Source organism: Equus caballus, chromosome 20, assembly GCF_041296265.1.
Source record: "Equus caballus isolate H_3958 breed thoroughbred chromosome 20, TB-T2T, whole genome shotgun sequence".
NCBI classification, from domain to species: Eukaryota; Metazoa; Chordata; class Mammalia; order Perissodactyla; family Equidae; genus Equus; species Equus caballus.
The window spans coordinates 25,706,234-25,731,763 of NC_091703.1; the positions used below are offsets into that span (position 1 = coordinate 25,706,234).

Genomic DNA, 25,530 nt, shown 5'->3' on the forward strand with positions numbered 1-25,530 from the left:
CTAGAAAATATTCATCCTATATAATCTCACTCTTAGTAAAAAAATTTAGTACACCACCTTGAAAAGGGCAATCTGTGACGCTGAGGCAGCCCGCAAAATTCCAGACCCCAAACTCTTGATTCTTTACTTACCAGCTGCGTGGCAATGCTTAACCAGTATGCTTCTGTTCGTCTTGAAAGTGTTAGATGCTACATTGGTAAACAGCTTAAACAAACACCTGTAGGACTGTAACGTTTTAGTGACTTGACCCAACTACATATGAGCAATTATTTTGTGCCACCAAGCCACCCGCCGAGCAGCACCCAAGAGCAAGTGTCAGCTCTTCCGTAGAAAATGTAGGTGGCCCTGAAAAGGGCCTTTAGCGTTGCTGTTGGAAACAGCTTGCCAACTTAAGCTTAGCCTCCGAAGCCATAGAGAGTGCGCCCCTGGCGCTTGAGCGCGTAGACCACGTCCATGGCGGTGACCGTCTTGCGCTTGGCGTGCTCGGTGTAGGTGACCGCGTCTCGAATCACGTTCTCCAGGAAAACCTTGAGCACCCCGCGGGTCTCCTCGTAGATGAGACCAGAAATTCGCTTAACGCCGCCGCGGCGGGCCAGACGCCGGATGGCGGGCTTGGTGATGCCCTGGATGTTGTCGCGGAGGACTTTGCGGTGGCGCTTGGCGCCCCCTTTTCCGAGGCCCTTTCCGCCTTTACCACGACCTGACATGGTCAGAACAAGTGACTGCTACAACTAGACGACTTAAGCGCCAGCTCCCTGCAGCCTCTTATGTAACAATTGTGCGGACCTTTTTGAAAACTGAAAGACCAGAAAAGGCGGCAAACTTCCCTGAGTCCCCGCCCCTTGCTTCTAAGGCCTAAAGTAAACACTCAGCAGGGAGATATACTGCTATTTAGAAAGTAAGAAACTCTAAACGGAAGTGTCGAACATGCACACAAAAGGAATTACCTCATTTATGTATGTGTATGTGAGTTTAAAGATGTATCCATTCCACATATATTCTTGGATCACTTGCCACACTGGCATTGAAACAAAGGAATTTGTAAATATTGCCAAGCAACCTGATATAAATGACAAGCCATAGGATATATTGGAGTATATGAGGAAGCCATTTGGTTTAAAACTAATTTGGCCTAATCTTGTTTTTCCAAAAGGGGCTGACGTGGCCTGTTGAACATGCACTGTATGTCTGCCTTAAATATTTACAATGTCCCAAAGACAAGAATGTGCCCCTAAAGATTGGGATATAACTCCCCCCCCCCCCATATTGTCATTTCTTTAATAATAAGCACCTCTTCCTGGGAACTAAGGATTAATTACTGACCTGCTGTGCTCACCTTGTGACCACTGACCTGCTGACCTCCGATCTGTTTCCCATGACTATTGTAAAAGAGACATTCCTGTCATATGTGATGTATGCTCTTTATTCTAAGATGGTATATAACCACTCTGTACACCCCATTTCTTTGGTGCCCTTCCATAGAAATGGGGCTAATCCACAGATCTGGCTCATAATAAACTCACCCCAGTTTTGATTTATAGATTGATTATAGATTATTCGTATCGACAAACCCAACAAACAGTAACCTTGTAAATTGAGATTACAAATTTTGAAACTCAATTTACTTTTGAAGTACTTTTGAGGTAGGGGCAGCAATATCTACAAAATCATGTACCAGCATAAATGAACCAAACCTCAGACCAACGGATGTGTCACCACTACAACAGCCAGAAGAAAGTGAAAAACTGCTGTTTATATGAAAAAAGTCACCTTCATTTGTTAAGCAAGCCTTGGAATCCCAAGCATACAAAGTAGCAACTGTTGTAGAATTGTCAACAGCTTTTTGTTACCTTGTTATTTTGAAATAGAATTCCCTTGAACTCAGTTTCCCCTAATGGTGACATCCTATATAACTGTATTATAATATCAAAACCAGGCAATTGACATTGGCAAATTACTGTTAACTTGACTACAGGCCTTATCCAGGTCTCACCAGTTTTTACATGCACTCAATTGCATGTCTGTGTGTATGTGTGTGAGGATACTCTTATGCAATTTTGTCCCATTATAAATTTATGTAACCACATATGCCAACACAAAACTGTTCCATCATCACCGAGGAACTCCTTCTGTCACCCCTTTATAGTGTTGGGGCTCACAGCAAGCCGCCCCAAAATATCCCACAATGCCATATTGATTATTTTAAATTAAAATTACTTGAGAAGCAGCTGATGCAAAAAGAGCACTTTGAACCTCTCTGCTCCCCTGAAAGCAGGAAATAAATCTGCTGTGTGAAAGATTCCCTCCCTGCAGCTGGAGGTGGAGGCATCCTTATGGCCAGTGATGGGGAATTCAGGCCCAGAAGCCTATATAAACAATCCTTGTTACTTTACAAATTAAGCACTAATGAGTGAAGTGCTTAATTAGTGAACAAACCTTGTTACTTCTTTACTAATTAAGCCTAAATTTCTCTGTCTTGTCAATTCCTCACAAATTTGTTTCTTTGTCTAAAATGTATAAAAGCTGCTTGCTTTGGTCATTTTTTCAGGTCCCCTTTCTATAAGACCTCCATGCGCATGAATTAGACTTATTTCCCCTGTTAATCTGTTTTGGGTCAATTTAATTATTAGATCAGCCAGAAGAACCTAGACGGGTGGGGGGAAATTTCCCCTGGCCCAACAATAGTCACATCCACTTCTGTCCTGCGGCAATCACTAATCTATTCTCCATCTCTAGTTTTCTCACTTTGAGAATGTTATATAAATAGAATAATACAATATGGAACCATTTGAGACTGGCTTTTTTTCACTAAGCATTATGCCTTTGAGATCCATCCAGGTTGTTGCATGTATCAATAGCCCGCCCTTTTATTGCTGAGTAAGATTCAATTGTATGGATATATGAGAATTCATTCAGCTATTCCTCAGGTGAAAGACATTAAGTTGTTTTCACTTTAGGCCTGTTACTAATAAAGCTGCTACAAACTTTCATGTACAGGGTTTTTGTTTTGTTTCTCCTCCACCCAACCCTCCAGATTCTGAGTATTTTGTTTTGTATTTACTGCATTCCACCTTAAAATTACATTGCTTTTAAGATGCAGAAGTGCTGCTATGATGACTAGGAACCTAACAAGCTTTTCAAGGTCACATAGAAATCACATTGTCTTGCTAGAGTCATTTGCAACTTTGCTTCAAGGTTCAAAAACATTGCACTGAGCTGTTTCAGTTGTTTCCGCAATCTGACTTCTGGGTTCTATAGTTAAGTATTTACTCCAGAGTCTGCAATGTTTGTTGAAAAAACTGCTAGTATCCAGGTTCTGTGGTTCCTGCCAAGGGACTTGTGTTTTCACTCTGTGCAGTTAATCACTTAGTTCCTGAAGGTTCTCCAGGGTTTACGGGTCCCCCCAGGCTAGGACTAAACCCTAGGATAAGGCCAGGGCTCCCATTGCTAATGTCTGTAAAACCTGACTGAATCCACAAAGTCCTTCATTGCTCTAGGGTTTGTCATAGGATTCTATGTTTGTTGGAGGAAAGTTGAGAGCTGTTGTGTCAATAGCTCTTGGGGATTTCCAGCAAAGGGGATTATTCAGCATCAAATCTGTGCAAGGTCCGAATTCTGCCTCTGTGACTACATCATATTTCTCGTGCAAGATGCAGACACATTCTGCACAATCTGTTTTCAGTTACTTGCTGCAACAAGCTCCGAATTCTTCATGTGCTGCATTTACTTAGCTACTACCGCAGGCCCTATGTTCGGTGCAGTAGTGCCCTGCCCAGCTGTATCACTGACAGCACTGCCACCCACTCTGCTGGAAGAAGTTGAACTCCAGCATGTTTTGGGTAACCTTGGAACCCATGTTTTGGGTAACCATTTCTATTCTGTGTACAGAAAGGTTGACTACCTACACTTAAGGGTGTGTTATTGCTCAGTAAAGAAGCAAATGGATTACCACTCTGATGCAGCACTCAGCACGGGGTCTGGAACATCAATAAAGCATTGTATTCCCCTAGGATGCTTCCCAGGCTGCTCAAGGTTCCATCTTTTTCACTTCCCACACAATTGCTGGATTCCAGGTAAATTCCAGTGTTTGCCAACTATATTTGGATTAACATAATTTCTGATTAGCTATTGTATTTGCGAATAGATCCCAGTTTCAGCTAAGCTTCTCACAGCATGCTGTGTATGATTTTCCCTTATCGAGGGCCATCATTTCAGGATTGGACATATAAATTGCCTTATGATTTTGAGTTGAATGTATTCAAAACCAAGCTATTCAAAACAAGGAAGCCCTCTGCAAGAACACCTAAACCTTCACCTAGAACTTGAAGGTGTCTAGGAAGGAAGCTTGTCGCAAGCTAACTAAGGCAGTTGTCTGGGAACCGATCGACATTAGCCCATAGCTAAAGATGAAAGCACGGAAAGCCAAGCGATACCATAAATGGCTTTGCCACTGAACCCAGGGGACGATGTTAATGAGAGGGACACGCCCAGCAGGTAGAAAAAAAAAAAAAAAGCTAAGCTTGGTGTGTAGTTGGGTAGAGAGGAGAGCAGCGCTCAGCAGTCGGCTAGCGCCACTAAGCAGCCGAAGCAAGGGCTGCTGCCCTTCTACCTGTCCTATGCTTTGTTTCGGAGGCAGATTTCGCTCCTTGTATACAGCATCTCAAATTGAAATTGTAGGTGGCTCTGAAAAGAGCCTTTGGGTTTGAAGTTAGGGCTCACTCATAAAGACACTTATGCCCTCTCCCCACGAATACGGCGCGCGAGCTGGATGTCCTTGGGCATGATGGTGACGCGCTTGGCGTGGATGGCGCACAGGTTGGTGTCCTCAAACAGCCCCACCAGGTAGGCCTCGCACGCCTCCTGCAGCGCCATCACGGCCGAGCTCTGGAAGCGCAGGTCGGTCTTGAAGTCCTGCGCGATCTCGCGCACCAGGCGCTGGAAGGGCAGCTTGCGGATCAGCAGCTCGGTGGACTTCTGGTAGCGGCGGATCTCGCGCAGGGCCACCGTGCCGGGCCGGTAGCGGTGGGGCTTCTTCACGCCGCCCGTGGCCGGCGCGCTCTTGCGAGCAGCTTTGGTGGCCAGCTGTTTACGCGGCGCCTTGCCGCCGGTGGATTTGCGAGCTGTCTGCTTGGTACGAGCCATGGTAAGGAACTGCAAACACAGTTTACAACTGGAAGCGCCGCCGTTCTTGCTCTTATTTATAAAGGCAAAATCCTCCTGATTGGTCCGAATCTTCAAATTCCGCGCCGTGAATTAAGTAACCTGATAGGCCTTGTGATTGGCTACCAGGTCTCACTGTAGAAAATCCTGACCTATTGGAACGTATTCTATTATCTCTCTCATTTATGATTTTCAGTCCTTTATTAAGGCTCTTTTATCTTTTACATGTTCCTTAGTTGGTTTTGTTTTAATTCCCTTATTTGGGATTAAGTTTGGGAAAAGGCAGAAATGAACGTCCCACAGTTCCTGAGCCGTATCAAAAACTGCAAGTTTCAACGTGACAGATCCAGTCCAGTTCGTCCTTTTATCAAAGCTTCTGACTTTGAAGAAATGCTTATTTTAGCAACGCAAGCACGCTATTCCATAATTAGGAACCCTCCAACAAACAGTGGCATCACTTCGAGACATTCTGTTCCCAGTGAACACAAAAATTGCAACGCTGTTGAAATGTGACGATTCTTTGATCTTGAAAACGAATGTTGACAACTTTGATCACACCAAACTGGGAATGTCAATGTCGTAATTTTGAGAACATTTCAGTATTTAGCTAATTTCTACGTTCTCTTTCCTAGAGTTAACCTGGCAACAGCAATTTTGCAGGAAACTAGCTATACATTTACATCAAGCTTTTGCCTCCTTAGGTCCGGTTCTAGGGAGACACAAGGCTCATAAATAGATACCTTTGTTAAAGCTTAATCTTTTTTGCACTGTTTTGAAAACGAAAGCTATTTTTTTTCTTAGGAAAGAAAACAACATAGGTTGTTTCCACATAAACAGCCAATCAAAACGTAGATTTGAATTCACCTTATTTGCATAAAAAGTTTCCACTGGCTGATTTGATCCAATCAGGAACTGAGATAGATTAAGTGTCTATTTGCATAGAAGACCTACAAAAATAGGCGAGCCGGGTAGTAGATGCTTTTCCCTCTGAGTTTCAGATCGAGGCTTTCTCATCATGCCTGAGCTAGCTAAGTCAGCGCCTGCCCCGAAGAAGGGTTCAAAAAAAGCAGTCACCAAGGCACAAAAGAAGGATGGTAAGAAGCGCAAGCGTAGCCGCAAAGAGAGTTACTCCGTGTACGTGTACAAGGTGCTGAAGCAGGTCCACCCCGACACCGGCATCTCGTCCAAGGCCATGGGCATCATGAACTCGTTCGTCAACGACATCTTCGAGCGCATCGCGGGCGAGGCGTCGCGCCTGGCGCATTACAACAAGCGCTCGACCATCACCTCCAGGGAGATCCAGACGGCCGTGCGCCTGCTGCTGCCTGGGGAGCTGGCCAAGCACGCCGTGTCGGAGGGCACCAAGGCCGTCACCAAGTATACCAGCTCCAAGTAAACCTAGTTACAACCACCGTGAAACCCAAAGGCTCTTTTCAGAGCCACTTACTCTCTCATATAAAGAGCTTTAATACTGAATCTTATTGGCAGTCTGCAGGAAAGCTTTTTTATAGTTAGAAACGGTCTTTACTCAGGTTATTTCTATTTTTGCCTTTCAAGTCTCTCTCCTATCTGGCAGAGGTTACTTAAGCAGAGCATACACAGCCTTGCTTGAAAAGAAAATTCTGGTTGCTTAAGAATTTTAGAAGACAGAATTAGCTTGCCAGCGCTTTCACCAGTCTAGACCAGAGCTTAGAGCTGATAGATTTCAGTCGCTGGGACAAATTGAGTATACACTAGGCATCTTTTTGAGTCTTCATGTGAGTCATTGTTGAGTGGAAGACAATAGTATACCCGATAGCATGAAAAACCAGTTTTCTACTACATGGAAAAGATTGGGAAGGAGAGTATGAAACAAAAGGATGCCTATGGAAGAATAACTGAAACTTAGTTGTTTTGCAAGTAACTGAGGCGTTTTAGACTTTGAGAAAAAGATTGAATAGGATTTACAAAAGAAAAGGGAGAGAAGAAGCCTCGAAGAGCCTGGGAGTAAGGCCTCTTTATTTTGAGATGATGTTTTTCGCTGGCAGCCAGCAAGGAAGCCAGGCTTGGACAGTCTTCAGTTGAAAAGACTGATAAGAATCATCTACAGAATACAATTAAAACTATAGATTTTCAAGATACCTTGAGATTAATGAGCATATTTAACAGGTTACCTGTAATGTTGGACTCTAATCCTCCCCAACACGCATTTTTCTGTTGGATCAGGGAGTTGGGGCAGGGTTGTGCAGAGTAGTCTAAGATCATCAATCTTAGTGTGCCTAAAATTCCTCCCTAAGTGAAGTGTTGAAAGACTAGGACTCTGAATTTCCTCATTCATTTATTGAGAGTCTATCAAGTTTCAGAAAGTGACAAGTACTAGGGAAAGAACAGCGAGCCAGACGGAAACAATCCCTGTCCCCTCAGGGCTCCTGATCTAAAATGGATAAATGGTTATGGAACTAACAGAAGTGGGAAGCATCAGCCTAAAGGTCATTTTAGCATTGCCAAAAGCTGAATTGACTTAACGATTTCACTAAACCAAGTTTAATTAATTGTAAGCTTGAATTTACAAGTTCCCTTGAGGCAATTCTGAAAGGAAAGTTGAGTAAGAGAGATGGCAAGAGAGGAGGAGATAGCACAGAGAGGAATCACAAAGACGTGCAGAGTTCCAGTTTGTATTCATGGACTATAGTTAACAACAGGGGCTCTACGGCATATTTATACTTTCATCTGATCATGTTTCATCGTTGGTTCCCAAGGATTTTGTAGATGTCCTAGTGCTGTGCCTTACAAAAATGTAGGATCTCACGGAAATGTAGCAAGGAATACTATACAGTCAGGCATCACTTAAAGATGGGAATACCTTCTGAGAAATGTGTCATTAGGTGATTTTGTCTTTGTGCAAACATCATAGAGTGTACTTACACAAATCCAGATGATATAACCTACCACACACCTAGGCTATATGGTAGAGCCTATTGCTTCTAGGCTACAAGCCTTTACAGAATGTTACTGTACTGAATACTGTAGGCAATTGTAACACAGCGGTAGGTATTTGTGTATCTAAACATATCAAAGCATAGAGAAGATACTGTAAAAATATGGTATAAAAAATAAAAAATGGTGCACTTGTATAGAGCACTTACCATAAATGGAGCTTGCAGCACTGGAGGTCGCTCTGGGTGAGTCAGTGAGTGAGTGGTGAGTGGATGTGAAGGCCTAGGACATTACTGTGTGCTACTCTAGACCTTATAAACACTGTACACTTAGGCTGCACTAAATTTATAAAAAAATATTTTTCTTTCTTCAATAATAAATAAACTTTAGCTTACCGTAACTTTTTTACTTTATAAGCTTTTTTTTTTAACTTTTTGACTCTTTTGTAATAACACAGCTTAAAACACAAGCATATTGTATAGCTGTACAAAAATATTTTCTTTATATCCTTGTTCTATAAGCGTTTTACTATTCTTAATTTTTTTGACTTTTTAAACTTTTTTGTTAAAATCAAGGACACAAATAAACACATAAACCCAGGCCTACACAGAAACAGGATCATCAGTATCACTGTCTTCCACCTCCACATCTTGTCCCAACAGGTCTTTAGGGGCAGTAACACGCATGGAGTTGTCATTTGCTATGATAACGATGCCTTCTGGACTATCTCCTGAAGGACTTTCTTGAGACTGTTATTGAGGAGGTTCACTCCTTTCAGAAATATGTCCATGGTGGTTTGCTTGGTTTGTTTCTTTGTTTCATCATAGATTCGCTTATAAGCAGATAATGCACCATGAACATTCCTCTCTATTAATGAAAACCTTTCGGTGTTAGGGTCCATGCTTGCAAAATTTTTAAGAAGCTTGTTAAGGTCTGCAAAAGCTTCTGCTAAATCCTTCACTGTGAATTTTCTTGGAGATTCTTCTGCCCAGTTTCTTACTCTCTTGACTCCTCTTCAGTTATGAATTTCTGTTCCAGTCCCTACAACTTATTAGTCACTTGCTCAGGAACCACCTCTAGGAGCTCCTCAATGTCATCCTCATCCACACTCAGGTTAATGTTGGTTGTCATCTCAACCACAGCCTTGTTGATTTTTGCAACCTCCTCATCCTTGGCAAATCCTTTAAAGTCATGGATGAAACTCTCGAGAGTCTTCTTCCAGATGCCATTCATACACTCCTTGGTGACATCATCTCAAACCCAAGCAAGGCTCTTGATGCAGTCATCGATGTTGTAATTATTCCAGAATTGCATCAGTGTCTTCTCAGGGTCTTCCTCAGGTGCACCAATAGCCTGGGCAGAGGTCTTCCTCACGTAGTAGGCCTTAAAAACTGCTGTAACTTCTTGATTCATTGGTTGGATCAAAGAGGTGTTGTTTGGAGGGAGAAACACCGCTTTGATATTGGAATGAAGATCACCAATGAAAGGAGGATGTCCAGGTGCATTATGAATAATAAGCAAAATCTTGAAAGTTATGTTATTTTCCAAACAGGACTTCTCCATTTTGCTGGCATAGCAATTCAGGAGGGCATCTTGGGAGAGAACTGGGTCATCCATGACTTCTTATTGCTCCTGTGGTATACTGGTACTGTATGCTTATTGATTTGCTTGAAGGCCCTGGGGTTTTCACTGTGCCAGATCACAAAAGGTTTCAATCCGTAGTCTGCAACATTGCCCCCAAGCAAGACTGTTATCCTGCCCTTAAAATCTTTGAAAGCTGGCATTGATTTGGCCTCCTTATAAATGAAAGTCCTTTCAGGCATCCGTTTCCAAAACAGGGAGGTTTCACCCATGTTGAATATTTGCTCTGGCAAGTAATCTGCCTCCACAATCAGCTTAGTTAGAGTTTCCAAAATTCTTCAAATGCCTTCACATCAGCACTCACAGACTCACTACTCACTTTCACATTATTATTATTTTTTTTTTTGGAGGAAGATTAGCCCTGAGCTAACTACTGCCAGTCCTCCTCTTTTTGCTGAGGAAGCCTGGCTCTGAGCTAACATCCGTGCCCATCTTCCTCTAGTTTATAGACCTGGCTCTGAGCTAACATCCGTGCCCATCTTCCTCTAGTTTATACGTGGGACGCCTACCACAGCATGGCTGCCAAGCAGTGCGATGTCCGCACCCGGGATCCGAACCATCGAACCCCGGGCCTCCGAGAAGCGGAACGTGCGAACTTAACCGCTGCGCCACCGAGCCGGCCCCTCACTTTCACATTATGTAATAAATAACAATTCTTGAATCGTTTAAACTACCCAGAGCTAGCAGTAAATTCAACATCGTAGTTGGGTCCGGCCTTTTCTTCCAACAGAGGAAACTTTTCACTTTGACTGTGATCACTATGGTGCTGAAAGGGATATGCTTCATGTCTTCAATCCAGATCTTTAGAAGTTTCTCCATGTCTGATATAGACCCTACTCAAATTTTTGTTAGTCCCGTTGCCTTCAATGAAGCCAATTCTTTAACAGCTTCCTTCGCTTTGTTCTTGTTCTTCAAGACCATAGCTATGGTAGAATGGGACATGCCTGACTGGCAAGCAATAACCGCCACTGATTTTCCACCTTCGTAGTCCTTAATCACTTTCAGTTTTGTTTCCAGATAAATCACTTGACATGGACTCTTACTGGCAACATTAGCAATGGATTTTTTACACTTAGGGGCCATGAAGAGCAAAACAACACAAGATTAAACACAAGAGAAAATGATTCAATCAAAAGATGTGGTAAACACGAGCTGTATGAGGCTGCTACTGGTGTAACATGGCATATTGTTTTACAGTAAACTTTTTTTATAAGTACAAAGAGTACGCTCTAACGATAAAAAAATTATAGTATAGTAAATATAGAAACCAGTAATGTGGTCATTTATTATCATTATCAAGTAATATGTACTGTACCTAATTGTATGTGCTATACTTTTATACAACTAGCAGTGCAGTAGGTTTGTTTACACCAGCATCACCATAAACAAGTGAGTAATGTGTTGCACTACTATGTTATGCCAGCTATGATGTCACTAGGTAATAGGAACTTTTCAGCTCCATTATAATCTTTTGGGACCACCATAAAATACTCAGAGCGTCTTTGACGGAAGCATCGTTATGCAGCACATGACTGTGATAGCAAATCTTATCCATTATTACTCTTAAGAAAATTTTTAATAAGGTTTTTTTTTTAATTGCACCTGTATTAGTATTTTTTTAATTGCACCTGGAAGTGACAGACAACCTGAAACAGTCACTGGTTAAATGAAATAAAAGTCTATTTCTCTCTCGTGTAAAGTTATGTAGCTCAGACCTGGAATGGGAGCTCCACTCTCCTTAAGGGCCTCATCTCCTTCAATGTGTAATGTGTGTTTGCTCTATTATTCAAAAATATTCTACTATTGATTTCTACTATGGAGGACCAACCCCAAAACAACAAATTGGAAGGATGAAACTCATAAGAAGTAAGTAAATAATTCATAAGTAAGAAACTTATAGGAAGTATTAGGTAGGTAAGCAAGGAGTTTATGAGATGTAGACAAATTCAAAAACTGTATTTACTGTGAATCATAAGTTAGTAGCTCATGAGACATGTTAGACATAGAGAAAATAAGTACAGCTTGTTTGTGCTACCTGCAGATAGGAACAAATGAAAGAACCAAGAAGAACTAAATATTTGTGAGACACCAAATATGAACGGGGTACTCAGTATTTATGAGGTCTTAAATTGACCATCCATTAGTGACTCCCATTTTGGCCCCATTTGCCCTCTACAGACAGCATGCACATAAAAGACACAGCTACTCACGATGTCACTGGCTATCTATATGAGAGGCTCTTGGCCCTGCATCTTTCCAATAGAGAAAGCATGAGTTCGCTCCAAATAACTTCCGTCTGCTGGGCCTCTTTGCTATCGTCAACTCTGGTTCTCACAACCACCCTCCCAAGGAGAGAAGAAATTCTCAGGGAGACAGGGAGAAAAGGCAGAGAAGGGAGGAGGGAGAAGGGAGAGGGAAAAGGGAAGGATAGAGAGAGGAGACAGGGAGGGGAGAGTGAAAAGGAAAGGAGAGAGGAAGGTAGGAAGGAGGAAGAGGAAGAAGAGAGGGAAAGGAAGGAGGAAGGAAGAAAGACATGAAATGGGAAGCCAAGGATTCAAGTAGTGTGACTGACCCTTTTGCAACCTATCTGAAATGTAGCTTGCCCAATCTCTTTCCCTTTGCTTCTTGCTATATGTTTAAAATTGATTCAATAAAATTAAATAAATCAGGGAACGAACATAGGTCTGTGAGTCTTTCTGTTCCATGTCTTTGGAAATGGCCTGCCTGATAGTATATTTGAAGGCTGCCATTGCATTAAAATAACTTCCCACATGCCATTCTAGTTGTCATTCTTAATATGTCCCTTCCACCTCATAGTCCAAGATTTCTGCTCCAGCTCCAGCTATCTTGTTCACATTGCACCCTGAAGGAAGGAGAAAAGGGCGAGGAAACACCCCCATCATTTATTGAAACCCTGAGGATGGTAAAATTCCACCTTTGTTAATATACCATTGACCAAAAATAGTCAATGGCCATACCCAGATGCAAAGGAAGCTTGCGAAGTTTAATTACGAAATAAGAAAGGAAAATCAATTTCAGGAGACAACTGTGTGGCAGTCTCTGCCACAGCGCATGACTGAAGACAGTATAAATAAGACAAGAGGGAAATTGGCGAGTTTTTGTGTCTTCAAGAGGACACTGGGGCTTTCTAATACAACACAAATGAATTGTAAATATTGGAAAGAATTGCTTCAGTTAGGAAGAAAGTAAGACAATACAACTTTAGTTAGAATCAAATTTTCATTTTCGGGTGAACAGTGCTTGACACCATTGGGAGTCCAAATGTGGCTGTGTATCATCAGCACAGGGTTTGGGAAATCCGGAAAACATCTTAAAAAATGGAGTGAGACCTACCTGATCATACTCGCTATCTTCTACAAATGAGGTCAGGCTGACTTGGGAGTCCAATGACACCCTCCTGGTTTCAATATACCTTCCAAGTCGACAACCGGGTATACAAGCTCCAATCCCAACTGCCTCAGTCTTGTCTGTTATCTTGGTGGATTTTCTCAACTCACGCAGAAGACATACCTATTAGTGTCAATATTCTTTATGCACTGACCCCCTCCACACACATAAGATTCAGCCTTGTGTTTTGCTCTAAAAAGTTCATCTCTCTCACTTCAAGATACCCTGCCGTGTTCCTCAAAGCCTTCCACGTCTGTAACACCCACCTCATTCATCTGTGCCTATCAGTCAATCAAACCACAAAGGTGAACCAGACATGGATCCTGTTGTCTGAGACATGGAACATTGTCCCATAGAACAAATAATAATGTACATAAATATAGAACAGAATTGAAATATGCTTAAAATTGAAGGGTTTTGAGGTCTACTACCTGGGTTGAATTTTTTCATCATTTCCTAGCTGGGTGACTTTCGGCATTATGCAGAATCATTCAGCCTGTTTCCTCATCCACCAAGATAATACAGTAACTCTCATAGTGATGAGGTGACTTGCTCAAGCTTATTTAGAGTTAGGCCTAACCTAGAACTCTGATTTTTATTTCACTGCTCTTTCTACCACTATCAGGAAAGAACAGAGAACTTCTGCATAGTGATTTTAGAAAATAGGTTTTCTGGAAAGGGAATTCGAGCCAGGGAGGATAGCTGAGATGACAGATATATGATGCTAACTTTGGGGCCCTAGTTCCACACAGATAAACTCTATAAATTAATGCTGGCTGTTAATTTAACCGCTTTATTCCTCCTGGGCCCACACTGAGACCTCATTTCCCAGCTTCCCTTGTTGTTAGGTGTGGCCTTCTAGTTGAGTTCCTACCAATGGAACATAAATAAAAGTAAAGTTTGACATTTCCAGGCCTGGGGCATAAAACCTCCCACTAAAGACTTTCCGTGCTCTTTCTCCTCCCAGGGCAAATACGTGTTAAAAACAAGACAGGCCTAAAATAGAGTCGATAAAGCTAAGCCCCACATCACCAAACTGAGACTTAACTCAGTTACAGTTTCTGCTCTCCCAGAAATGGAATCTTAAACCAGTCAATCAGGCATCAGCCTGATCAGCAGTAATTAGGTAATCTGCCTGACAGACCCCTGCCATCCCCTAAAGGAAAGTCACCTTGCAATAACCTATTCATTTCTTTGTCTAGTTTAACTTCCTTGTTCCTGCTCCCTTCTGCCGTTAAAGTTTTTCGTTTTGTACAGCTCCTTGGAGCTTCTTTCTAACTGCTAAATTGGATGCTGCCCAATTCATGAATTGTTGAATAAAGCCAATAAAATCTTTAAAATTTACTCAGTTCGAATTTTATTTTTCAACACGTGGAAGCCGTGTGTTTTGTATGGCTGAGACACAAAGATAAAGGGGCACCTGGACCCCAGAACCACCGTTTGGAAGAAAGAGCTGCCTGCTGATCTAGAGCACCCATTTGGAACCTCATACAAGCAGAGAATAAAACTGTGTTATGCCACTAAGATTTGGGGGTTTATCTTAACTCGTATACCCTCCACCAAGGCAGGATCTAGATTTCCATTTTCTAAAGGGAAATTTAGTCCCTTGATGCTGGATTAATCTTCAAGTCTAGACACTCCATCTGTAGAAGAAAGATAAGAACTCACGTATCATAGAGAAACAAAATAAAAGGTGGTTGAGTTTCTCTTTGAGAAGTAACCAGAGGAGAGGAAGCTATATGTGCCTCTGTCAGCAATAGAACCTCTATCCTCAGCCCAGTGATCATTCAAAGCTGAATGCAATGATAAGGACAAGACAGTTGGGGTCAATATATTGCCTCTTGGCCCTCAATTAGAAAAGCTCAAGGAGAAATAAAGACACGTGAGAATTCATGTTGCTCCCCAAAAGTGTCAGCATTATCTGGGCAAATCCTGAAGGTCTCCTATTCTTTCCTTGAACATCACTTACAAAAAAAGTGAAAGTAATTGATAGTCTACACACCATAATGAAAATCCCTGCGTTTGGACTAGTTTCACATAACATGAAGCGTTCAGAAGAGATGTGATCTCTCAATTCTATGCCAAGATCCAGCTGTGGCTCAAGATCAGCACTTGGGAACACATATCACCTTCATCACAAATAAATAATTTTTTATTGTAATTTAATTTTGTTTTATTTTGACAATTATGGGTTTGGCCATCAAATCATGAGCATTATGGAGGTTTTAATATAGAGTTCTGCTGGCAAGAGGATGAGCAGTTTTATTTGTACTTGAGAACTCATCCATAATTATCCAAAGAAAAGTCAGAAAATGTACTTCTAAAATATATAAGGCCTTTTTAGAAATAGTATGTTTGGATTCTCCTTCTTCTGAAAAGTAAAGTGATGATGGCGATTATTTGGAACCTCAAATCTCTTACTTTTTATTTTAAATAAATTATCACATAATTAAAACTCTTTCTTTAACTCTTGATGTCCTTGAATCAGGCTGGCACTCCTCCATGCTGACAAATAAAACTGGCAAGTAATAGGATATATTGGGGTATATGAGGAAGCCATTTTGTGTAAACCTAATTCGGCCTGACCTTGTCTTTCCCAAAGGGCCTGACTGTGGCCATTGAGCATGCATTGTATATCTGCTTTAGATATTCCCTATGGCAAGAACAAAGGCCCTTGAGATAAAGGTGCAACTTCCCTCCCCTTCCCAACGTTGGCATTTCTTTAAGGATTAAGCATCTTTCCTTAGGCTAGAAACTGATTGCTGTGCTCACCTGTGACCACCCAGCTCAAGACGATAGACTTGCCTCCTGCTACGCCCTCCGAGAGAGCAGACCCACTACCTGCTGTGTCCATCAAGCGCTGTGCCAACAGGGCAATCTTGTCACTGTTGTGGGAGGGACATTTCAATCATATGTGAAACGTCCTGTATGGGGGTATATAACTACTCTGTACACCTCACTTCTTTGGTGCCCTTTCTTCCTTCAGGAAGAAAGGCCCTGGGCCATGGTCCTCAGATTTCAGCTCAGAATAAACTCACCCAAATTTTCATTTATAGATTGGTTATGGATTATTTTCGTCGACAATGCAGTTAGCACTTATCTATTCCTGCTCTGCCTCTTGGTTCACCATCTGAACAGCTGTGCTCAGGAACCTGGAGCAATACTTTTGAAAAATATTAAAAATGTATAAGTCAATGCTGAGTTACCTAAAAACTCCAGCTTGAGAAAACAGGCGAGGAATCTGGTTTTATCTAGTTGATTATCAGACCTGTGGCCATCATCCCATGTATGCTCCCAACATAGGATCTGTGCAATCACTGTTTCTTCTCTCTGGAATGATCTTCTTACAGACGTATGAAGACCTCTCTCCCTTCCAGGCTTCATGCCTGACAACATAAAATAATCAATAAGCTTTCGATAGATAAGAGAAATAAGGTGAGTTTTACCTGAGCCAGGGTGATAATTATAATCCGGAAGGGCTTCCAGAGAAAGCATTCCAGAGAAGCATGGTTTTCAGTACAGTCTTAAATTTTTTTAGAGCAAAGAACATACATTAAACACACCCAGGATGCATTTTCATCAAAGTTTCAAAGAGGTATTCAGTTGCAAATTAACAGGTCAACATGACCCTGATGTCCGGAAAGGGACTAATCCAGGTGTGTGCAATAGGGTGTTACCAATAGGGCATAGGAGGGGAAGTATGCATCCTTATTTTAAGATAGTGCATTCTTCTTCTTCTTCTTCTTTTGGTGAGGAAGATTGGCCCTGAGCTAACATCTGTGCCAATCTTCCTCTATTTTGTACGTGCGACGCCACCACAGCATAGCTTTGATGAGTGGTTTATAAGTCTACACCCAAGATTGGAAACCACGAACCCCAGGCCACTGAAGTGGAGCATGTGAGCTTAACCACTACACTACCAGGCCTGCCCCAAGAGTGAATTCTTTACTTTAATCATTAAAGCAGATGTGCAATGTATGTTTAACAGGCCGTAAATCAGGCTTTTTAGTTCAAGCCGAATCAGTTTTGAACCCTAATAGTTACTCCATGTACCTCAATATGTGAAAATCTCTTGCCATGCCTCCTGCTCAATCTCATCTCAGTTGTGAAGTCTTCCCCACTCACCCCATTTAAAATTACAACTATCCACCACCTGGCAGTTCTAAATCCCTTTGGTCTGTTTTCTTAAGCTTCTTTACCTACCAAAATATTAGACTTATTTTCTGTCTCCCACAACCAGAATGTCAGTGAGCTCCACACAGAGAGAGAGGACTTTGCCCATGATATTCACTGCTCCATTTCCAGCACCGAGAACATTTTTGGGCACATAGTAATCACTCAAAAGGCTTTTGACGAATGTGATGCAGGCTCAGTGAGCCGAGGAGTCAAAAGAAAGATTTCTTGGACTCTTAAGGTCTGGCAGTAGTCCTCTTTTATTCAGAGAACAGCATGGAGTAGCATGGGGACAAGACCCATGGGCAGTGAAGAGCTGCAGGCATGGGGACAGGACCCATGGGCAGTAAGAGCTGCAGTGGGTTGAGGACAGAGCTAAATTTATAAGGCATAGGTATGTGAGTTATTTCTTTACAAGACAAAGGAAGGATACTGAAAAAAAATCGTTAAAATGGTAGCAGTGTAGGTGGGGTCTGGTTATTGGGTGGTCCTATAACTTTAGATAAGAAATCAGATCAGATTAAGTCAGGATGTGCTACGCTTCCCAGAGGGTGATATAGATCAGTATGCAGGGCAGGGCAACTTGGACTTATCTCCCTGGGGCAGCCTTGATCTTCACCAAATGGATGGATGGATGAATGAAGTAAAATAAAAATATGTATGTAACACACAGTGTCCATCCATTCTCTAGCCCCAGAGATAAGGTCCATGACTGAATTATGCAAATGAGCCCCTGCACGAGGCAGTTCGCTTTACTATGCTTCAGTTTCCTTATCATTGTATTTGGGCTGATAATGGCCTGCAACTCACAGAGTTGCAGTGCGGATTAAATAAAATAATCTATTTAGGCACCAAATTACAGATTTTTGAACTAATGAAATTATGAATCTTTTACCACCTGGACTGTTCCCAAGGCAGGTGTAGTTCACGTCTGTATTTGGCAAATGATATAACAATGACAGAGTGCAACATGGAGCTGGCATCTGACAGTCAGAGGGCATGGATTCAGCCAGAAGAGCTGCTACTGACTGAGTGACGCAGTGAAATAAAGCTGGGTGGCTCACTGTCCCTGATACGAGGACCTCTTTCCCGGTCCCTGAAGACATTCCAATTTGCAATCCAAATAAATCTAGTTTGTTACCTGAGGATAAACATTTTGTTACCTGAGGGTAAACATTCTGCCTGTGGCCATCAAACTAGTAAATTGAAGTACCACAATACGGGATCAAGTTTAACCCCAAACTGACTTTTGTAGATTTTCTTTTTTGTCCCTAACTATAAAATGCTCCAATCAGCTTCTATTTTCAAGATCTGAAAAAACAAAACAGAAAGAAAACTGAGTCCTAATTTCTGTACTGGAGTACAATTGAGACTACCTAAAAATAAAGTGGAAATGGCTTAAATGAGAGACACACACAAAAACTCCTATGTTCCACTCCTCTCAAGGCCTTGCATCTCATTCAGAGCAAAAGCCAAATTTCTTATGGTGGCCTACAAGCCCCTACTTGATCTGGCCTCCATTTATTTCTCTGCCTTCGTCTTCTCCTCTTGTGCCCTGCTCATTCCACACAGCCACTCTGGCACCTCAGCACTCTCCCTTCTCTTTCCACAGCTTGCATCCTCTCCTTTCAAGTCTTTGCTAAAACATTATCTTCTTAGTTCCAGCTTCATTGGTCACCCTATCGAAATTTCAACTCCCCATAACACTCCTTATTCTTGCTTTTATTTTTCTCCTCACATCTAACATATTATATATGGTATTTACTTACCTAATGTATTGTCTGTCTATCCCAGACTCAAATATAAATTCCAGGAGAGCTTTTTGTCTGTTTCATTCTCTGAGTACATTCCCAATGCACAGAACAACATTTGTCACGTTGTAAACTCTCAACAAATATATGTGAGTAAATAAATCTTAAAATTCATCAGTGTTAAGAAATGTTTGTTGGGGAAGTAATCCTGGCAGCATAATTAGGTTTTAAAATAGCAGATGTATTAAAATATTGAGAGAAGAAATTATATGATTTCCTTTACAACAATCAAGGCAGTGAGGTGAAATATGTAGAGATAAAACAGATTTGGCCAGTAGTGACGATGTTGAGGCCGGGTGAGGGGTACATAAGGTTGATAAAACTATTATCCCTACTTCCATATATTCTGAAATGTCACTTAATAAAAGTTTTAAAAAACAATATTTGAAAAAAGATAAGTTGTTAAATAAATAAAAGCCATGGAGAAAGACCAGCTGAATACCCACATAAGACCTCGTGCTGTTCTGTACAGGAAAGGCCCAATGTGATGGCACAGAAGTATCCACGGGTTGTCTGCCAAGAGGTCCAGGATGGTCCTCTTTGTAGCATCCCTGACAAGCCGGTATTGTTAACCAGTGAAAGCAGCTCCACTTCTCAGCATAGACTCACAGCAGCTCTCTCCTCAGAAATTGCTACAGAAGCCAGGGGCTATTTGATTCATTGCAGTGAGATAAACAGTCAAGCAAGCCAGAAAGTCCTCTTTCAGGGACCAGTATATTCTCTCTGAAGGGAAACTACAAGGAAAGCCTGATTCCATTAGGTAATCCCTTGCTAAGCCTGGGGTCAAAAAAGAGCTAATGATAAGTTTAGAACTCACGTAGCATCTGGTCTTGGCCCGAGCTACCTGTTAAAAGCACCCAAGTTTTAATAATTACTATTGCCTATGCCCACTGCTACAGACTACAATTAAGTTGATACTGATTGGACCCCAAACAACAATATTTCTATGAAACCTCCAATTGACTGCAACGTGCAGTCAACAGTTGAGAACACTGATTTACAATGAAAGCAAACTGTCTCAGGTGCACCTTGCTACGTGCAACTGCTTTAGAAAATATTTAATTCTATTACATAAACAAATACTCAGTTTGCAAATGCTTACTCTTGGTGAGAGTTCAGACGGGCTGTTCTTGACGAAACCAAAGAACACCATTTTTTAAAATATGATTCTTAACTAGTGTTCTTGAGTCACCTGACTCAGCAGGCCCGGGTGGAGCCTGAAAATCTATTATAGCAAGTCCACAAGTGGTACTCAGGCTGCTAGTGGTAGACCACAGCGTGAATCCCAAGACTGTAGAAGCCATCATCAGGGCTCTGCCACCAATAAACTCTACAAATCCTGCTCCAGTAGTCTAGTATGTTATGTGAGAAATCAACTATCAGCAAAACAATGCTCTTACTGGTCACTGTGTAAACGCCTTAACATCACACAAGAAAGCCAAAACTGCTACACTCTTAACTTCTGTATTTACATCCCATTGCCAGAGCCAAAGTTCCTATCTTCAGACAACTTCTGCCCATGATCCACTCACTTACGGTGTACAAAGGTGGCAAGGCAGTAGAGCAGGCAAACATTAGGGAAGAACTAGACTTCGCAACTCCATGACACTCCTAGTAAACAAACCCAGCATGTTTACTCAGTAACTTGAGAGCAAACCTCCCCCTAAACTTCCTAAGTAACACTACTTCGAACAAGATCTCAAGAAACGTTTGAAACACAACCTGAAAAACGCCATACAGTAAGCCAATCACAGCTATTTTTGAGAAAAAATGGGTGGCTCTTAAAAGAGCCTTTTAGTTGGATTAGTCAGTGCTAGAAGAGCATTATGCTCTCTCCCCACGGATGCGTCTCGCGAGCTGGATGTCCTTGGGCATGATGGTGACGCGCTTGGCGTGGATGGCGCACAGGTTGGTGTCCTCAAACAGCCCCACCAGGTAGGCCTCGCACGCCTCCTGCAGCGCCATCACGGCCGAGCTCTGGAAGCGCAGGTCGGTCTTGAAGTCCTGCGCGATCTCGCGCACCAGGCGCTGGAAGGGCAGCTTGCGGATCAGCAGCTCGGTGGACTTCTGGTAGCGGCGGATCTCGCGCAGGGCCACCGTGCCGGGCCGATAGCGGTGGGGCTTCTTCACGCCGCCCGTGGCCGGCGCGCTCTTGCGAGCCGCCTTGGTGGCCAGCTGCTTGCGGGGCGCCTTGCCACCGGTGGACTTACGAGCTGTCTGTTTAGTCCGAGCCATTTCAGATAAACGTGAAGGAACACACGTAAACCTTAAGGGGGAAGACCTTATCTTTATATAGCCTCAGAAACATTCTGATTGGCCTTAGCGCGTTTTCAAAAGTCCCGCGCAGTAAAACTATTGGCTGAACAGCCGACGAGGTGATTGGTTAATTACTACAGACTCTGATTGGGTGAACTACTCTACATTCCAATCCCCTCTCTTTTAAGGTCTGCAATTCAAAGGAGGTAATTTTCTAATGTTGTAGTCAGGGCATTACAAGTGTAGATAGGGAACCATCTGGGGGTCGTGCAAGATGCCACTTCTGATGCAGTAGATCTATGTAATGGGGCCTAAAATTTTGAGGACCACACTTCGAGGACACCTTTACTTGTATTTTGTTTTTTTCTCAGGCGGTTACTTTTTCTGAACTGAACCTCCAGTAGCCTGGACTGCCAATTCCTATCTCCACTTTGTGAAGTCTTTGACCTATACGGCAGGGTTCCTGGCTGGAGTGCCTGGGAAATCACAGGTAAAGCGCCCCGCCCGGAGATGACGGGCAAAGAACTCTGCGCAACAAATGTTGGTTGACTTCCTTATGGTATCCCAGATGGGGTTTTGCTTCAGTTCAGAAGTTGAAAAGCCCGCGTTGGTTTATCGATTTGTTACCAGTTCTATCGTTTTGCTGTTCAGTGAGTCTTAAGTGACTTTCCATGCTACCACCCCGACCCGCCTCTTGGCCGCAGAGTAAAATACTAGTTTCACTTGAAAGTTGAATAGTTCCTTATGTTTGGTTTTCCCCTTTTCTCTGAAGAAATACTTTACTTACTGAACACTGACGGACTTAGTCTATCTAAAGATTTTATGAACGTTCTTCTAACTTTCTTCCTTCCAACTATAATAAAACCTTTATTTATAATATTAAGCATTTTCTCGTAAAACTTCCGTTTCCCTAAACCACACTGAAGCACCATAGAGCCACAAATGACCACGATACCTATTAACTTGCCGTGAATGAGGTGTCATGGCTATGGACAGATAGTAACCACAACAAAACATAAGAGCATCGCTCAAAACCACGCAGTTACAAGCCTTTATATGAAAACATGGATGGCTCTGAAAAGAGCCTTTGGATGAAATAAGTGGTGGTAACTGCACAAATTGGTATTATCAGTTGATTCACTTCCCCTTGGCCTTATGGTGACTCTCGGTCTTCTTGGGCAGAAGCACGGCCTGGATGTTGGGCAGCACACCACCCTGCGCGATAGTCACTTTGCCCAGCAGCTTGTTGAGCTCCTCGTCGTTGCGGATGGCCAGCTGCAGGTGGCGCGGGATGATGCGCGTCTTCTTGTTGTCGCGGGCCGCGTTGCCCGCCAGCTCCAGGATCTCGGCCGTCAGGTACTCCAGCACCGCCGCCAGGTAAACGGGAGCACCGGCCCCCACCCGTTCGGAGTAGTTGCCCTTGCGGAGCAGGCGGTGCACTCGGCCCACGGGGAACTGCAGCCCGGCCCGAGAAGAGCGGGTCTTGGCCTTGGCACGAGCCTTACCTCCCTGCTTTCCGCGTCCAGACATACTGAAACACACAGAACAGAAAAAGAACCGCAAAAATTGTAGCTCACAAAGCGCAACAAGCTACACTATTATACGCTGCGCCGGTTTGGTAAAACAGCCTATGCGAGTGACCGAACACACATTCCAGCCAATCAAAAGGAAGGTCTAAAACAACGCCCCTTCTAATTTACATAGAGCGCGCAGAGTTGAAGGGTCAAATTAGCTAAGCTGGAGCTACCGGAAGAGCCAATGAGAGTTGGCGTAAAAAGAGCCTATCAGAAGTGAAGATAGTAAAATAACCAATCAGAAATCCTCACTTTTCGATCCCTAATTTGCATACACATCAAACAAATACTAGGGGTTTTGGCTAGCTAGGTATTTTGCTCGTATTAGTTTAGAAGTATTGGTTAGGTTTCTGTCATGCCTGAACCAGCGAAGTCCGCTCCGGTCCCGAAGAAGGGTTCTAAGAAAGCAGTGACCAAGGCGCAGAAAAAAGATGGCAAGAAGCGCAAGCGCAGCCGCAAGGAGAGCTACTCTGTCTACGTGTACAAGGTGCTGAAGCAGGTCCACCCCGACACCGGCATCTCGTCCAAGGCCATGGGCATCATGAACTCGTTCGTCAACGACATCTTCGAGCGCATCGCGGGCGAGGCGTCGCGCCTGGCGCATTACAACAAGCGCTCGACCATCACCTCCAGGGAGATCCAGACGGCCGTGCGCCTGCTGCTGCCCGGGGAGCTGGCAAAGCACGCCGTGTCCGAGGGCACCAAGGCTGTCACCAAGTACACCAGCTCCAAGTAAAGGTATCTGTAACAGCGCCAAGGATTCAAAAGGCTCTTTTAAGAGCCACCCACATTCTCTCAAAGATCTGTAACTCTCCAAACAGGTTGAAAATGGCTATAGCACTCAATGTAGTAGAAATTTATTAAAATTTTGGGACACGTTATTTTCTGTTACAATTTGTAAGGAACGCCTAGTAGTAAATCTGTATTCAGTTAACTACAGTGTGTTCAATTTGGCTCCTACGCTTAATTACTAAAGGAAGACGCATCCTAGGGTTCTGTTTTGATCTCTTTGATCTAGAGCTGTTTCCACCACGAGCGTGTTTTTTCCAGTTTTGGTTTCATTTTGTCATCCTGATTTCCCTTGATCGGAAGTAACCAGGGGAAAACACTGAGTCTTAAACAATTTTGAGTGCCCCTAAGTCTAAACAAAAGTGAGAAGATAAGAGCATTCTTGAAAAAATAAAACATTTTGGAGCTTGCTATGTTAGCTTGCAAATGGCTAGAGATGCCACTGAGAGAAACCACCTGTGCAGCCTGTGTTTCTAATCCACAGCACATCTCTGCCAGTCTGTCATACGCGCGTCCTTCCAAGTCCACTAATTTCACAGGAAACATCGTTCATGGATTATTTCACGTAGCTCATTATTACCTCTTGGCAAGGTCAGGAACTCTGTTTTATCATCCACTAGAATTTTCTACCCAGCTTAATATACAAGGGTGTAAGAGACACTACAAGCAACAAGATAACATGAGGGAGGAGGAAGCAAGTGAAAGTCTCCAGTGTTACTTCAACCACCTGTGATTCCTGCTGGGTAAAGATAGGAATCTGCCTCAATCTGTCAGCCTTTTCACTTTTCAGCCCTGAGAATTCCCAGCTCTTCCTAAACTTTCTCCTTTGTGTCCTAGAATGACGTTGTCCACAGCTGCTTCTTTATTTCCTAGGATTTTAAGAGAGAAGGGTTACAAGAAATCAACATTTGGGTGCCCCTCCTTAGCAACTTGCTGGTTTTATCCTGCAATCGCCTGTGAAATGGAATCTCCCATTTTACAGCTGAATGACCTGAGGAATTAAGGTTAAGTAACTAGCCTCTAACACACATAGATAAATAAAACTGGGATCTGAATCCCTGTCTGTCTAATTCAAAGGACTCTTTCCACACTATTTGTTAGATTTTTGCAAGCGAGAGGCTAGCTGCAATCACAGGAATGGGGAAATAGGGTGAAAGGAAAAATAGAGCATTGGAATCAAAGTAAAACTGGTCAGAAGATACACCTGTTCTTCAGGGCACAACAAAGTCCTTCCATCAGCCAGTTTCCTTTAAAATATATATATATAGTGAGACTTGGAACCTAAGGAACACTTGGCAGCAAGTTTACCTTTTCTGGGCACTGTGGTGTGTGGGGGAAACCATGGGTGTTGGCAGTGTAAACCTGAGTTCAAAAACTTCATTTTCTACTTATTAGCTACGTCTTTAATCTACAAATGCCTACATAGGAGATTGCTGTAAACATGAAATAAGTGACTCAATTTTGTAATGGGGCTTGTGAAGAAAATTCCTTAAACCCCATGTATAATTAAGACATTCATTTCTTGCTCTCCAAAGCTAATTTTATATAAATTTTAAGACAATGTTTTCATGAAAGAAAGAAACAAGCACGGTTTAAGGGGGAATCCCCCAGGACTTGACACAGTCCTGACTGCCTGTTTGAATGCTAAGTTTGGGCAAATTACTTAAACCCTCTGTGAGGATGTCCTTACCTCTAAAATGGGAATAGTAATTAGTTACTACCACATAGCATTGCTGGGGTGATCAATAAAAGAAGACAAGTAAAGCACTCAAGATGGTGCCTGCACAGAGAACATTCTCTAA

The 25,530-nt window shown here is 42.7% G+C and overlaps 6 protein-coding genes across 6 annotated transcripts; 2 read left to right on the forward strand and 4 right to left on the reverse strand.

Annotated features, from left to right (window-relative positions):
• Positions 1-336: 336 nt before the first annotated feature.
• On the reverse strand, positions 337-726 carry H4C7 (H4 clustered histone 7). The gene has a single exon (XM_014734558.3). The coding sequence runs from the start codon at positions 705-707 to the stop codon at positions 396-398; it is 312 nt and encodes a 103-aa protein (XP_014590044.1). The 5' UTR covers positions 708-726; the 3' UTR covers positions 337-395.
• Positions 727-4,680: 3,954 nt separating this feature from the next.
• On the reverse strand, positions 4,681-5,181 carry H3C7 (H3 clustered histone 7). Its single transcript, NM_001374565.1, is given in 1 exon segment — positions 4,681-5,181. A coding segment is annotated over 1 exon segment (411 nt). The 5' UTR covers positions 5,143-5,181; the 3' UTR covers positions 4,681-4,731.
• A 947-nt stretch (positions 5,182-6,128) lies between these two features.
• Positions 6,129-6,606, forward strand: H2BC9 (H2B clustered histone 9). Its single transcript, XM_001498258.6, has one exon. The coding sequence runs from the start codon at positions 6,176-6,178 to the stop codon at positions 6,554-6,556; it is 381 nt and encodes a 126-aa protein (XP_001498308.2). The 5' UTR covers positions 6,129-6,175; the 3' UTR covers positions 6,557-6,606.
• Positions 6,607-20,906: 14,300 nt separating this feature from the next.
• Positions 20,907-21,369, reverse strand: H3C8 (H3 clustered histone 8). Its single transcript, NM_001374566.1, is given in 1 exon segment — positions 20,907-21,369. A coding segment is annotated over 1 exon segment (411 nt). The 5' UTR covers positions 21,345-21,369; the 3' UTR covers positions 20,907-20,933.
• A 1,061-nt stretch (positions 21,370-22,430) lies between these two features.
• On the reverse strand, positions 22,431-22,895 carry H2AC10 (H2A clustered histone 10). Its single transcript, XM_005603622.4, has one exon. The coding sequence runs from the start codon at positions 22,893-22,895 to the stop codon at positions 22,503-22,505; it is 393 nt and encodes a 130-aa protein (XP_005603679.1). The 3' UTR covers positions 22,431-22,502.
• A 399-nt stretch (positions 22,896-23,294) lies between these two features.
• Positions 23,295-23,873, forward strand: H2BC10 (H2B clustered histone 10). The gene has a single exon (XM_001498344.5). It carries the CDS (start codon positions 23,295-23,297, stop codon positions 23,673-23,675), a length of 381 nt encoding a protein of 126 aa, XP_001498394.1. The 3' UTR covers positions 23,676-23,873.
• The last annotated feature ends 1,657 nt before the right edge of the window (positions 23,874-25,530 follow it).